Source organism: Anomaloglossus baeobatrachus, chromosome 11 (assembly GCF_048569485.1).
Source record: "Anomaloglossus baeobatrachus isolate aAnoBae1 chromosome 11, aAnoBae1.hap1, whole genome shotgun sequence".
Lineage (NCBI taxonomy): Eukaryota > Metazoa > Chordata > Amphibia > Anura > Aromobatidae > Anomaloglossus > Anomaloglossus baeobatrachus.
In genome coordinates this window covers 167,354,161-167,366,884 of record NC_134363.1, presented here as the reverse complement: position 1 = coordinate 167,366,884, position 12,724 = coordinate 167,354,161, and the positions used below count along the sequence as shown (strand labels likewise).

The 12,724-nt window shown below is 43.9% G+C and overlaps 1 protein-coding gene across 1 annotated transcript in view; it reads right to left on the bottom strand.

Annotated features, from left to right (window-relative positions):
- The window catches only part of LOC142256024 (5-hydroxytryptamine receptor 3A-like), a 69,208-nt gene that overhangs the window by 20,604 nt on the left and 35,880 nt on the right, over positions 1-12,724 (bottom strand). Inside the window, exons 2-3 of the mRNA XM_075327520.1 lie at positions 5,761-5,918; positions 1,011-1,055 (exon numbers count right to left, since the gene is read on the bottom strand). Coding sequence (XP_075183635.1) covers positions 1,011-1,055; positions 5,761-5,907 — 192 coding nt within the window. The 5' untranslated portion in view covers positions 5,908-5,918. The remainder of the gene's footprint in view (positions 1-1,010; positions 1,056-5,760; positions 5,919-12,724) is intronic.

Here is a 12,724-nt window from a genome sequence, read left to right as displayed (position 1 = left end):
ACAGTATTTACTATTTATGTGATTAAGTACTATATATGTATGTGTGTAACCTGTGTAATACATGTACTATATACTCTATGTGTGTAATGTATGTACTGTATATGTAAGTGTATAAGGTGTGTAATATATGTACTATTTATGTGTGTAATATATGTATTGTATATGTGCGTAATATACGTACTACATACGTGTGCAATGTATTTACTATTTATGTATAAGTCTAATGTATGTAGTATATATGTGTGTAATATATGTACTGTATATGTATGTGTGTAACCTGTGTAATGTATGTACTATGTATGTCTGTGTAATGTATGTACTGTGTATATATATATATATATATATATATATATATATATATATATATATAGTAAATATATTTGTGTTTAATATATGTACTGTATTTGTATGTATGTGTGTAGTGTATATACTGTACTGTATGTGTAAGGTGTGTAATGAATATACTGTATACATATGTGTGTTAAGTATGTAATCTCTATATTTTATATGCATGTGTGTAATGTACGTACTGTATATGTATGTGTATTAAGTGTGTAATGTATGTACTGTATATGTATGTGTGTAATATATGCACCGTATTTGCATGTGTGTAGTGTATATACTGTATGTGTAAAGTGGGTAATGTATATACTGTATACATGTGTGTAAAGTATGTAACCTATGTACTTTATATACATGTGTGTAATGTATGTACTGTATATTTATGTGTGTAATGTATGTACTGTATATGTGTAATGTATACTGTATATCTGTGTATGTAAGAGGGTTTAGATTCTTATTAGGTTCTCCTAATATTGATCATTGCTGACCAATTCCATTTACACAAATGTGGCGTAAAAGAAGGAAAAAGAGGGAAAAAAATAAAAATATTACAATATTTGATTTAAATGTGATCTAGTAGTTAATGTATTGCCTCATGTCATGTTTTATATATCCCGGCCTCCGTCTTACTATTATTTTTGGGTCTGATCTGTTATTTTGCATCTTACCTGATTATACAAGTAATATATTGTCAGCAGTTGCTTTTTCTCATCCTTAGAATTAGAAAATAATAATATATTAGACAATAATATAAATAAATATATATAAATAAATATAAATACACTGTGTGCAGAATTATTAGGCAAATGAGTATTTTGATCACATGATACTTGTTATACATGTCGTCCTACTCCAAGCTGTATAGGCTGAGAGCCAACTACCAATGAAGTAAATCAGGTGATGTGCATCTCTGTAATGAGGTGGGGTGCGGTGTAATGACATCAACACCCTATATAAGGTGTGCTTAATTATTAGGCAACTTCCTTTGCTTTGGCAAAATGGGTCAGAAGAGAGATTTGCTGGGCTCTGAAAAGTCCAAAGTTGTGAGCTGTCTTGCAGAGGGATGCAGCAGTCTTGAAATTGCCAAACTTGAAGCGTGATCACCGAACAATCAAGCGTTTCATGGCAAATAGCCAACAGGGTCGCAAGAAGCGTGTTGGGCAAAAAAAGTGCAAAATAACTGCCCATCAATTGAGGAAAATCAAGCGTGAAGCTGCCAAGATGCCATTTGCCACAGTTTGGGCATATTTCAGAGCTGCAACGTTACTGGAGTATCACAAAGCACAAGGTGTGCCATACTCAGGACATGGCCAAGGTAAGGAAGGCTGAAAGCCACCACCTCTGACCAAGAAACATGAGATAAAGCGTTAAGACTGGGCCAAGAAATATCTTAAGACTGATTTTTCAAAGGTTTTATGGACTGATGAAATGAGAGTGACTCTTGATGGGCCAGATGGATGGGCCAGACGCTGGATCAGTAAAGGGCAGAGAGCTGCACTCCGACACAGATGCCAGCAAGGTGGATGTGGGTACTGGTATGGGCTGGGATCATCAAAGATGAACTTGTGGGACCTTTTCGGGTTGAGGATGGAGTGAAGCTCAACTCCCAGACCTACTGCCAGTTTCTGGAAGACCATTTCTTCAAGCAGTGGTACAGGAAGAAGTCGGTATCGTTCAAGAAAAACATGATTTTCATGCAGGACAATGCTCCATCACATGCATCCAACTACTCCACAGCGTGGCTGGCCAGTAAAGGTCTAAAAGATGAGAAAATAATGACATGGCCCCCTTGTTCACCTGATCTAAACCCCATAGAGAACCTGCGGTCCCTTATAAAATGTGATATCTACAGGGAGAGATAACAGTACACCTCTGGGAACAGTGTCTGGAAGCTGTGGTGGCTGCTGCATGCAATGTTGATCGTAGATGTGTCGCCCACCTGCAGCGGTCGCCTCAGGTACATCACTCCACCCTCTGGGACGCCACAGAGTCTTCACTTTGGTACGTCTGACAACAGGTATGTCAGGTTATTTGTATCTCAGGTTGTGACGCCACTCACGGTTTGCGGTCAGGGATAAGGGTGACCGCCACTGCTGGTTTAATGAGCGTCTGGGGCTGATGGAATCTGCAGTCTGGTGGTATGGCTTCCCGTGAGTGAGGCTGGCCCCAGGGGCTCGAGTATGTGGAACAACAGGTCCCAAAATAACTCAGGCTCAGTCCGGAAAGTCTTTTAACTTGTTTTACTCACTTTTAGATGTTTGGTGAGGAACCCGGGCGATGCTGAGATTAACCAGGTAATATCAGGTATCCTTTTAGGCCGGTCTCAGGGTAACCGTTAGCTCGCCTTCCTAGCACTTCTTGTTTCGGATAACTCCTGACTTAAAGTACCGTGGGATTTATCCAGGGAAGTCGCTACTGCCTTTTCTCCCCTTTCTGGCCCATTTGCCAGCAGCGTAGACCAAGTGAGACAGCTTCAGGCTCGATCCCTCTTATGGGCCCCCTCGTTGCTGCTGAGGCTCGGACTGTGTAGGTTGGTGAGGTACATCCAGTACCCTCACCGGCAGGCTTAGCAAATCAATAAATGGACATCCACTCTAGGGACCTCTTCCCCGTGCGTGCCTAGCTACCAGCAGTCCCCGAATTCGGCCACCTCTCTGCAGGTGTCTTTCAGGCTGACTCACAGGTAATCGTTCCCCCCCACACCCGGCTACTACACGTGCAGGGTCTCACTAGCTTCTGCGCGCGCAAATCACTGTCTCCTAGCCACTCCTGCGCTTCACTAGCAGACTGGCTCACTACTCCTTTACTTCCGTAACTGCCTCTGCAACCTAGCTTCCAGTCCCTCTCCTACACCCCTTGACAAGATGTGGAGGCAAGCCCCCTCTTGGGCTTGCTCAAGGGTCCCCTCTAAAGGTGTGGGAGACCTGGTTGCTATGTGTCTGTGCGTACACACCCTATTCCAACCTTTAGGATTACCTGCAAGTACTGACCCAGCATGGGTGCAGTACTCAGTGGCACCTGACCAGGACAGGGGCGCCACATAAACAGATCAAGCAACTGACAGAATCTATGGATGGAGGCTGCTGAGTGTCATCAGAAAGAAAGGGGGCAGATTAGGACCAGGGGTATATATCCCAATCGCCAGTCGGGGCCCACAGTGCTCCAGATGGTAATGGAGCTGCCGGCACCCTGTGGATTAGGCGGAGACTATAGAGCTGGATGGCTCTGAGATAACTCAAGGAACTGGTCACGTGTGTAGGGACACGTCAGACCGGACGACAACCCAGTTAGCGTTTCGGTGGAGCGGACGCTACTCCGACCACGTGTGTAACAACACGTCAGGCCGGATGGTAACCAGTTAGCGTTGACCGAGAAGACCGCTGCGACAGCGCCCTGTCGGCCACATGTGTAAGACACGTCAGGCCGAGCGGTCCTCCGATTAGCGTTTCTGGCCACCACTCGACTGGCCACGTGCGTAAAGGACACGTCAGACCAGGTAGCCACATCAGTAGCATTTGACTGGGAAGCTGAGGAGGATAATAGGGTTCACACACCCAATCAAGGAACACCCTGTTAACTTCACAGGGGTTCTGGGGTGCTGCTGTCCGTGCGCGTAGAGGGCACAACCGGACAGGTGGCGCAGCAGGTACACTGTCCGTGTGCGTAGAGGGCACTCTCGGACAGGTGACGCAACAGGTATTCTGTCCGTGTGCGTAGGAGGCACAACTGAACAGGTGACGCAGCAGCCGCAGCCCAATTAACGCCACTGGACTGCTCTAGCACAACAGGAACGGTAGCAAGGAAGTACGGCGCCTGACCCTCATGTGCTGAGCCACGAATCTTGGTGTGAAAGGCACCGTTCGCCTAGCGCTACCTACCGCTTCCAGCAAGGCTTATGCCACCAAGAACTCTAAATGAAGACTGCGCACCTCCATGTTGTCTCCAGCCCCTTTTATAACCTGGGTCCACCCCAAACCCAGGGTGGAACCACCAAGGTCCAATAGCAGAGTGCCATGTGATCAGTGACGTCACATGCGACCTATCCGGAACCGCCACGTCATTGATGACCTCATGGCAGCCACGCCCCAAACACTTCACCAGTCATCGTCTGACGACCAATGGTGAGGTGCCAGATCATAGGGGCGGGCCTCTGCGAGCCAGTCCCGAGTTGCCACGTCATCAGGACACCTGACACCCTCTGCCCTATTAGGGCCTGCCACCTCACGGACATGCTCAGTGAGGTCCTTACCGGACCTAGCCTCTGGTGCACTAAGTGCCTGAGCATGCTCAGTAGCCTGAGCAACAGGCTCAGAAAGCAGACTATCAGTTTGAGCATGCTCAGTAGGCACATCCCAGAACTTAGACACAGCACGAAGTCCAAGTACCTGTGCAAAGAGGCTGTTAGGGTTAATTGTGGGAGCATGCTCAGTAGCCTGAACTGAGGACTTAGTCTCAGACATAACACAATCAGGCTGAGCATGCTCACTAGGCAAAACACCGGGCTTAGACTCTGGCTGGGGTAAATCGGTGCACGCATGCGCACTAGCCGCCTCTCCACACTTAGACGTGGTGGAAGGAGCAGCCAACTGGACGACACGAGGCACGGCCAAGAACGGCAGCCGCCGCCTGGGCGCAACAGGAACCGCAGCAGGCTGATTGCGGCTATGGCGGCGCCGGTTCGTAACAGGGGGCCATATTGGTCACTAATTTTTTGGGGTTTTGTTTTTGCATGTCAGAAATGTTTATTTCTAAATTTTGTGACATTATATTGGTTTATCTGGTGAAAATAAACAAGTGAGATGGGAATATATTTGGTTTTTATTAAGTTGCCTAATAATTCTGCATAGTAATAGTTACCTGCACAAACAGATATCCTCCTAAGATAGCCAAATCTAAAAAACTCCTCTCCAACTGCCAAAAATATTAAGCTTTGATATTTATGAGTCTTTTGGGTTGATTGAGAACATAGGTGTTGATCAAAAATAAAAAAAATCCTCTAAAATACAACTTGCCTAATAATTCTGCACACGGTGTATATACAAAATAATAATGCAATGTAACAGAGATTATGTTCTACAGACGGAGAGGAAAGGATTCACCAACAGATTTCATTTGACGCGTGGCATAAATGTTAAGTGGGGAGTCCACTTTTAGCTCTGACAAGAGTAACCGAGCATTACTCAGGCTCCCCGGACACAGCACAGTGTCTATAGCAATAGACATGACGGAGAGAATCAGACGAGAAGACAAGCGTCTAATCCAGCACGTGACCGCAAGTATACAAATCGTACAAGTGCGGTCACATGACCACCCGCTCACACCGGGAATTAGAATGTTTATTCAAATTTAAAAATTTGAATTTAAAATTAAAACCCCCAAATATATACATAATATGTTATATTAGAGATGTATACTTACTACAGAAAGGATACCCAGGATCACTATGTCTACTTGCACAGTAGTGGCCATTCTCCAGTCTCTTACTGGCCTCAGCTTTGCTTCATATCCATCCATCAGATAGTGTAGAAGTTTCCCTGGGGTTGAGTTTGACTGTTTAATGGACATTTCTTGGGTTCCTCCAAATCATCAATAAAATAAAAAATAAAAAATATTAATGTCAAAAGTTCCTTATATACTGTATGTGCAGTGCGGCTTTTCCTTGTTTTTTTTTTGTGGAGCTAGATATTTCATTTATGTAGCTTCCCGTAGCGGGGTGTCCGTACAGCCGGGTCCCCATCTACATTGATGTTGTTTGATGCAATCTGAGGTTTTAATATTCGGTTAGGGACGTCTTGATTTGTGTGTGTAATGGCAACAATTGGGTGGTAAGAGATGAGAATTTTTGTTTCCCCAAAAACAGCACCAATAGGTGCTTTCTAAATGGAGATGAGCTGTGACGCTATCCAATGGACATTTTTCTAACCTCAGACATCTCCTTATTCTCCCAAACTCTCCTACTAGTTATAGGATCCAATAGTTACCCAATCCCAAGATTGCTATATGGAGGTCTTCTTATAGAGCTATAAGTTCAAGTACAGATATTGATATATATTCAGACATTCAATATTTTTGTCTCTTAGGACTGAAAATGAAACACCAAAGGGCAATTGATGCAGGAACAAATATCCCAGAGTGCTATGGGTTCATTAAAATTAATTTGGTGAACCCATTGTTGCACCATACCTGTCACGGGGTACATACTGATGGAAAAGGGGCCCCTAGGCTGGTCCTCAGACTCAAGACCCTGCCCTGTCCCTTATCTCAGAGGTAGGCTTGATGGTAGCAAGGTCTGAGCCCCCAGCATGACCCTGACTCCTGTCCGAGCCCTGATCTTATTCCCTCCCACCCTGGGAGGGGTCAGGAGACCCAGTAACAAAACCCCACAGAAAAGACACTAACAAGGGAGAACGAAACCTCATACACACTCCACTCAAACATAAAGGGGAGACAATATGTATACCGGGAAATAACGAAACGGTTAGTGAATAAACTCACAACGGGAACGTTCACACCATGCAGAATAGCAACTCTTGCTCTCCATGAACTGAATAACCACTGAGACTGGGATCGCTGAAGCTATCTTCGGCATTCTCCTACTGCACTCCCCTGCCTTAAATAGGAAGAGACCAGCTGTGGATGGTAATTAGCAACCCGGCTCTCAGAAGATTTGCACACGCTCCAAAAGGATTAAGTCCAGCAGGGCTGGAAGCAATGAAACAACTCAACCAACGCCCAGGAAAGCTGAGCACTTGAGAGAGACTAGGTTGCCTGTCGGACTCTGCAATGTGAACAGAGTTCGACGCCGTAGTGGTAATCCGTGTGTGCGGATCTGGACAGCTCATGACAATATCCTTTGAAGTAGCCGGATCAAAAAAGTCACATTTTGTGTTTTTTTGATCTGGCTCACTAGTTTTGTTGTAGTAACTGGTAAAAAAAAATCCAGATGATAAGTGATACTATTTTATCATCAGTTGTCTCTAGTGATGTGCGAATAATAGCTATTCGTGTTCGAATAATGCTTACCGAATACCGAGAACTATATCAGTATTCGTCACGGCAAAAAAAATTGCTCGGGTTCCCCAGTGACTTGCATTAGGTTCGGTATTTGTTAACGATTTCCAGAACAGAACTTTGGTATTCGTTACGAATAATCAGAACTCGAATAGTTACTATACGTCCATCACTAGTTGTCACCAATTGAGGCACAAGAAAAATAATCCATATGGCAGAGATATCTAAAAACTGCTTCAAAAGAACATTGTCGGAGTGAGTTCACTACTCGAGCAAAAGGCATCTCTTGTAGAGCGCTGATTTTTTTTGGGCTAACCTATGAAATATCAGAATTATATTGATTCCTATGTACAAGAGGATCTTAGTGCTCCTACTAGGTTACTGGACATGTTTGACCACCAGCACTGGGAAAAGTAAGTAGTGGGATCGGTGAAAATTGCAATAGGAGACAAATGGTACTAATGATGGTCCCTGGAGTTCATGAGACAGTTGGACAAACTATGGTGGGACATGTTTTGAAAACCTGCCTTGGCCAAAAAAAGGGCTTATTCCACCCTACATAAATATTCTATATGACATCTACAAGCAACATGGTCCATGGAGAGAGCCACAGAAGATGGAACCATTTGCTTCTCTCAATGAGGACTCGTTCGAAAACATTTACCCCATCTCCAGTGCCGGGGTTCATTTCTGGTTCCCTACACGGATAATCTATATGATGTCGACAAGCAACATGGTCTATGGAGAGAGCCACAAAATATGGAACCATATGCCTTTCCCAGGGAGGACTTGTTCGAAAACATTTACCCCATCTCCAGTGCCGGGGTTCAATTCTCGTTCCCTACACAGATAATCTTTATGATGTCGGCAAGCAACATGGTCTATGGAGAGAGCCACAGAATCTGGAACCATTTGCTTCTTTCAAGGAGAACTTTTTCTTAAACATTTACCCCATTCCCAGTGCCGGTGTTCATTTCTGGATCCCTATACGGATAATTTATATGATATCAGCAAGCAACATGATCTATGGAGAGAGCCCCAGAATATGGAACCATATGCCTCTCCCAAGGAGGACTTGTTCGAAAACATTTACCCCATCTCCAGTGCCAGGGTTCATTTCTGGTTCCCTACACGGATAATCTATATGATATCAGCAAGCAACATGGTCTATGGAGAGAGCCACAGAATAGGGAAACATATGCCTCTCCCAAGGAGGACTTGTTCGAAAACATTTGCCCCATCTCCAGTGCCGGGGTTCATTTCTCGTTCCCTACACAGATAATCTTTATGATGTCGGCAAGCAACATGGTCTATGGAGAGAGCCACAGAATATGGAACCATTTGCTTCTTTCAAGGAGGACTTTTTCTTAAACATTTACCCCATCCCCAGTGCCGGGGTTCATTTTTGGTTTTTATTAATGACGAAGGGACACAACAATTACACTGTACTTACCGGAGCAGATGTGTAGAAGGTAGAAGATGATGCCGAAAATCCAACCACAAATCATGGTGGTGCAGATGGAGAAGCCAAGAGACCGATAAGAAAAAATGATATCTGTTGCAGTTGACTGTCCACTATTTCTATTGCAACCCCTCATACAAATACTGTGAGCACCTATGGCATGAGTCACGGCCCCTCGATTACTAGCAAATTTGTGGTTAACGTTCTCCTATTTATGGCAGTATTTTAATACCAATGAAGAACATGGACTTACTGATCACAGGTTTAGTCAAATAAGTCTGACCAATAATTCCTGGGAGTTTCCATCATGAAAGATTTCCAACACATGAACAGAAGTGAGTCTGTAAGCCAATGTACAAACGTTTATGGTGACCTACGACTGTATTGTGAACTTACTTTTTTTTAGTAGGAAGGAAATCCAGTGTGGAAGTATACCGGTCTCTGAGGGCCTCCGTCAAAAAAGACCAGAGTCATAGCCCCAATTTATCGAACAGTTTTCACCAGTTACATTTTTGTGAAACTTATGGTTGTGCCAACATTTTGCAATTTTTTTCTGTTTTTGCACCAGTCTTGACCAGCTTGGACAACTTTTTGAAAAATGAGCAGAGTTTTTCCGAGAAAGAGACATGGTTGACAAAGTCATCATGTTACTTCAAAAAGTGGCACACATTTCTTGTGACAACTGAAGCAGGTGCCAAATTCATGGAGGTAAACATCTTAATTAGGGATGATCGAATACCTCAAATATTCGGCAACGCCCATATTTAACGAATAGGTCGCCGCTATCCGACTATTTGCGAATATTCGATGCGCAATGTAAGTCTATGGTAAACCCAAATAGTTGCCGAATAGCAACTATTCGGGGTCCCATAGACTTACATTGCGCATCGAATATTCGCATAGCGGCGACCTATTCGTCGAATATTTGTGAAGCCGAATATTTGTGATATTCGATTATCCCTTGTCTTAATGAATCTGGAGCATCTTTCTGCAGCTCACAATTCAGCAAGTATATGTCACAATATGACTATAGGCTCCTATGCTGTCCCTCTCGGTTGGGGTCCCTAGGTTGTCCCTAAACTCAGGGTTACCTCTAATAGTGGTGATGCCGGAGTTTCATGCCTGACTAAGCTCCTGACCAGAACTAATCTGATTCCACCCTCACACCAGGGAAGGAAGCGTCAGGAGAGATGGAAACAAAGATAAAAACAGACAGGGAAAATCCAAAACTGAGACACACTGCAAACTCACGGGAATAAACAATAAGAGGCTCATGAGAAAAGCAAGAAAAGGAAGTTAGCAACAAAAAGACAAGAAGCGTTAACACCACAATGGCACATAGCAACAAGTACCAAAACACCAGTAAATCTTGATCACTACACCTCCCCAGACCACCTTATATAAACTATAACTGGCATAGAAGGAAGGATCTAGCCAACATATATAGATGGCACAGATGTGATTGGCTTCCCCACAACATGTGATTAAAGGAGACTAACAAGCAGACCAGCAGAAATTAACTTTTTCTAGCTTGCCTATGAAATACCAATCTGTTGGTCGATACTCGAGTCTGCCTGCAATGATCACAGACATCAGAGGTTATAGGGTGGAATGTCAGACTAAGGACGGAACGTCCGAAATGCGTCACATACCGCAATGTGTGTACCATGTTAAAAGAGAAAATTGATTTAATGTATACCAAATAAGTGGATGTTTTAAGAGATTTTCGTTGGGATTTGGATACTGGATTTTTTTTCCTGTTTAATCCTTGTGACTATAGCATGGCTGACCTGTGTACCAGTCCATGCACCATCCTACTTCTCCTGTTTCTCCTCGGGACTGGGTGAGCTGGTTGTTTCTCAACTTTAATTTTCACAATCATCAGTAAGTCTGGATCACTACACCTCACCAGACCAACTTATGTAAACTATAACTTGCATAGAAGGAAGGATCTAGCCAACATATATAGATGACACAGATGTGATTGGCTTTCCCACAACATGTGATCAAAGGAGACTAACAAGCAGACCAGCAGAGATTAACTTTTGCTAATCTGCCTATGAACTACCAATCTATTGGTCGACACCCGAGTCTGCCTGCAATGATCACAGACATCAGAGAAGTTATAGGGCGGAGTATCAGAATCTGTAGCCTGAGCAGATCCTGATGCTGCCATGACAGTCGGCGATGTTTGTAAAAACCTCTGTATAACAGACTAAAGTACAAAATAGAAGTCATGAAGCGGGGCTGTAGGGTTTATATATTTCCACTCAGGCTCTCCCACTTCCATAGTCATTTTCCTATATTGAGACCCGCTGGCTGGCACTGTTATAGCAATACTCTGGCTGGCATGGCATTTGAAGTTCATTTAGTTGTCACTCTTGATGTGGTCCTGTATCTGCCATTATTGTAGCACTATTAGTGACAGGTTCTGCACATTATTTCTTTGCATCCTTTAGGCTGAGTCTAAATGTGGACAAAAAATTACATAAATCCGGGTAAATACCAGGAAATATGTTGGAATTTTTATCAACAAGTGTAGATGGAATGAAGGACTTATTATGGACTGTCAAGATAAAGAGCTCAAACATGGGACTCCTACTCAATATAAAGAAAAGAAAGATATTGACTACTGGCAGGTACGACCAGAACACATTTAAGATGGACGTTGATGAACTGGAAGTTGTAAAGGAATTCAATCTTTTTGGATCAATGATCACGCAAGATGCAGCGACGACACTGGAAGTTAATAAGAGAATAGCTATGGGTAAATCAACAATGCCGTCACTGGACAAGGTTCTCAAGTCGAGGAACATTTCACTGGTGAGGAAGACACAGTTCCTACATAGTCTGGTCTCGGTTCGTACATAGTCTGGTCTCGACACGTACATAGTCTGGTCTCGGTTTGTACATAGTCTGGTCTGTTTGTACATAATCTGGTCATTTCTATAGTAAGATATTGATGCTGGCACTTGGACTGCCTTTATTGGCAGCTATCTGTCTTTGCAACATGGGAGCGGTTCTGAAATGTCACAGGTATATGTGTTGCTTTTATATGGTTCTGCTTATTAAAATATTTAGGAAGCCGTATGGCACAATGGTAAATTATATAATATAGAGTAGGACCCCCCTATTGAGATTTGCCATGATGTGGCAGGGGTGGCTCAAATTATTGATCAATTGTTTACTAAAAATCTCATTTTGCATTATAGTACAGTAGGAATGAATTTGTGAATTTTACACTTTTTATTTGTTGCATGCCATTCATAGGCAGTGCTGGCTCCCCCTCTCTATAACAGTTCCTACACAGTCTGGTCTCGGTTCGTACATAGTCTGGTCTCGGTTCGTACATAGTCTGGTCTCGGCTCGTACATAGTCTGGTCTCGGCTCGTACATAGTCTGGTCTCGGCTCGTACATAGTCTGGTTTTGGCTCGTACATAGTCTGGTCTCGGCTCGTACATAGTCTGGTCTCGGCTCGTACATAGTCTGGTCTCGGCTCGTACATAGTCTGGTCTCGGTTTGTACATAGTCTAGTCTCGGCTCGTATATAGTCTGGTCTCGGCTCGTACATAGTCTGGTCTCGGTTCGTACATAGTCTGGTCTCGGCTCATACATAGTCTGGTCTCGGCTCATACATAGTCTGGTCTCGGCTCGTACATAGTCTGGTCTCGGCTCGTACATAGTCTAGTCTCGGCTCGTACATAGTCTGGTCTCGGCTTGTACATAGTCTGGTCTTGGCTTGTACATAGTCTGGTCTCGGTTTGTACATAGTCTGGTCTCGGCTGGTACATAGTCTGGTCTCGGCTCGTACATAGTCTGGTCTCAGCTCGTACATAGTCTGGTCTCGGCTCATACATAGTCTGGTCTCGGCTCGTACATAGTCTGGTCTCGGCTCGTACATAGTCTGG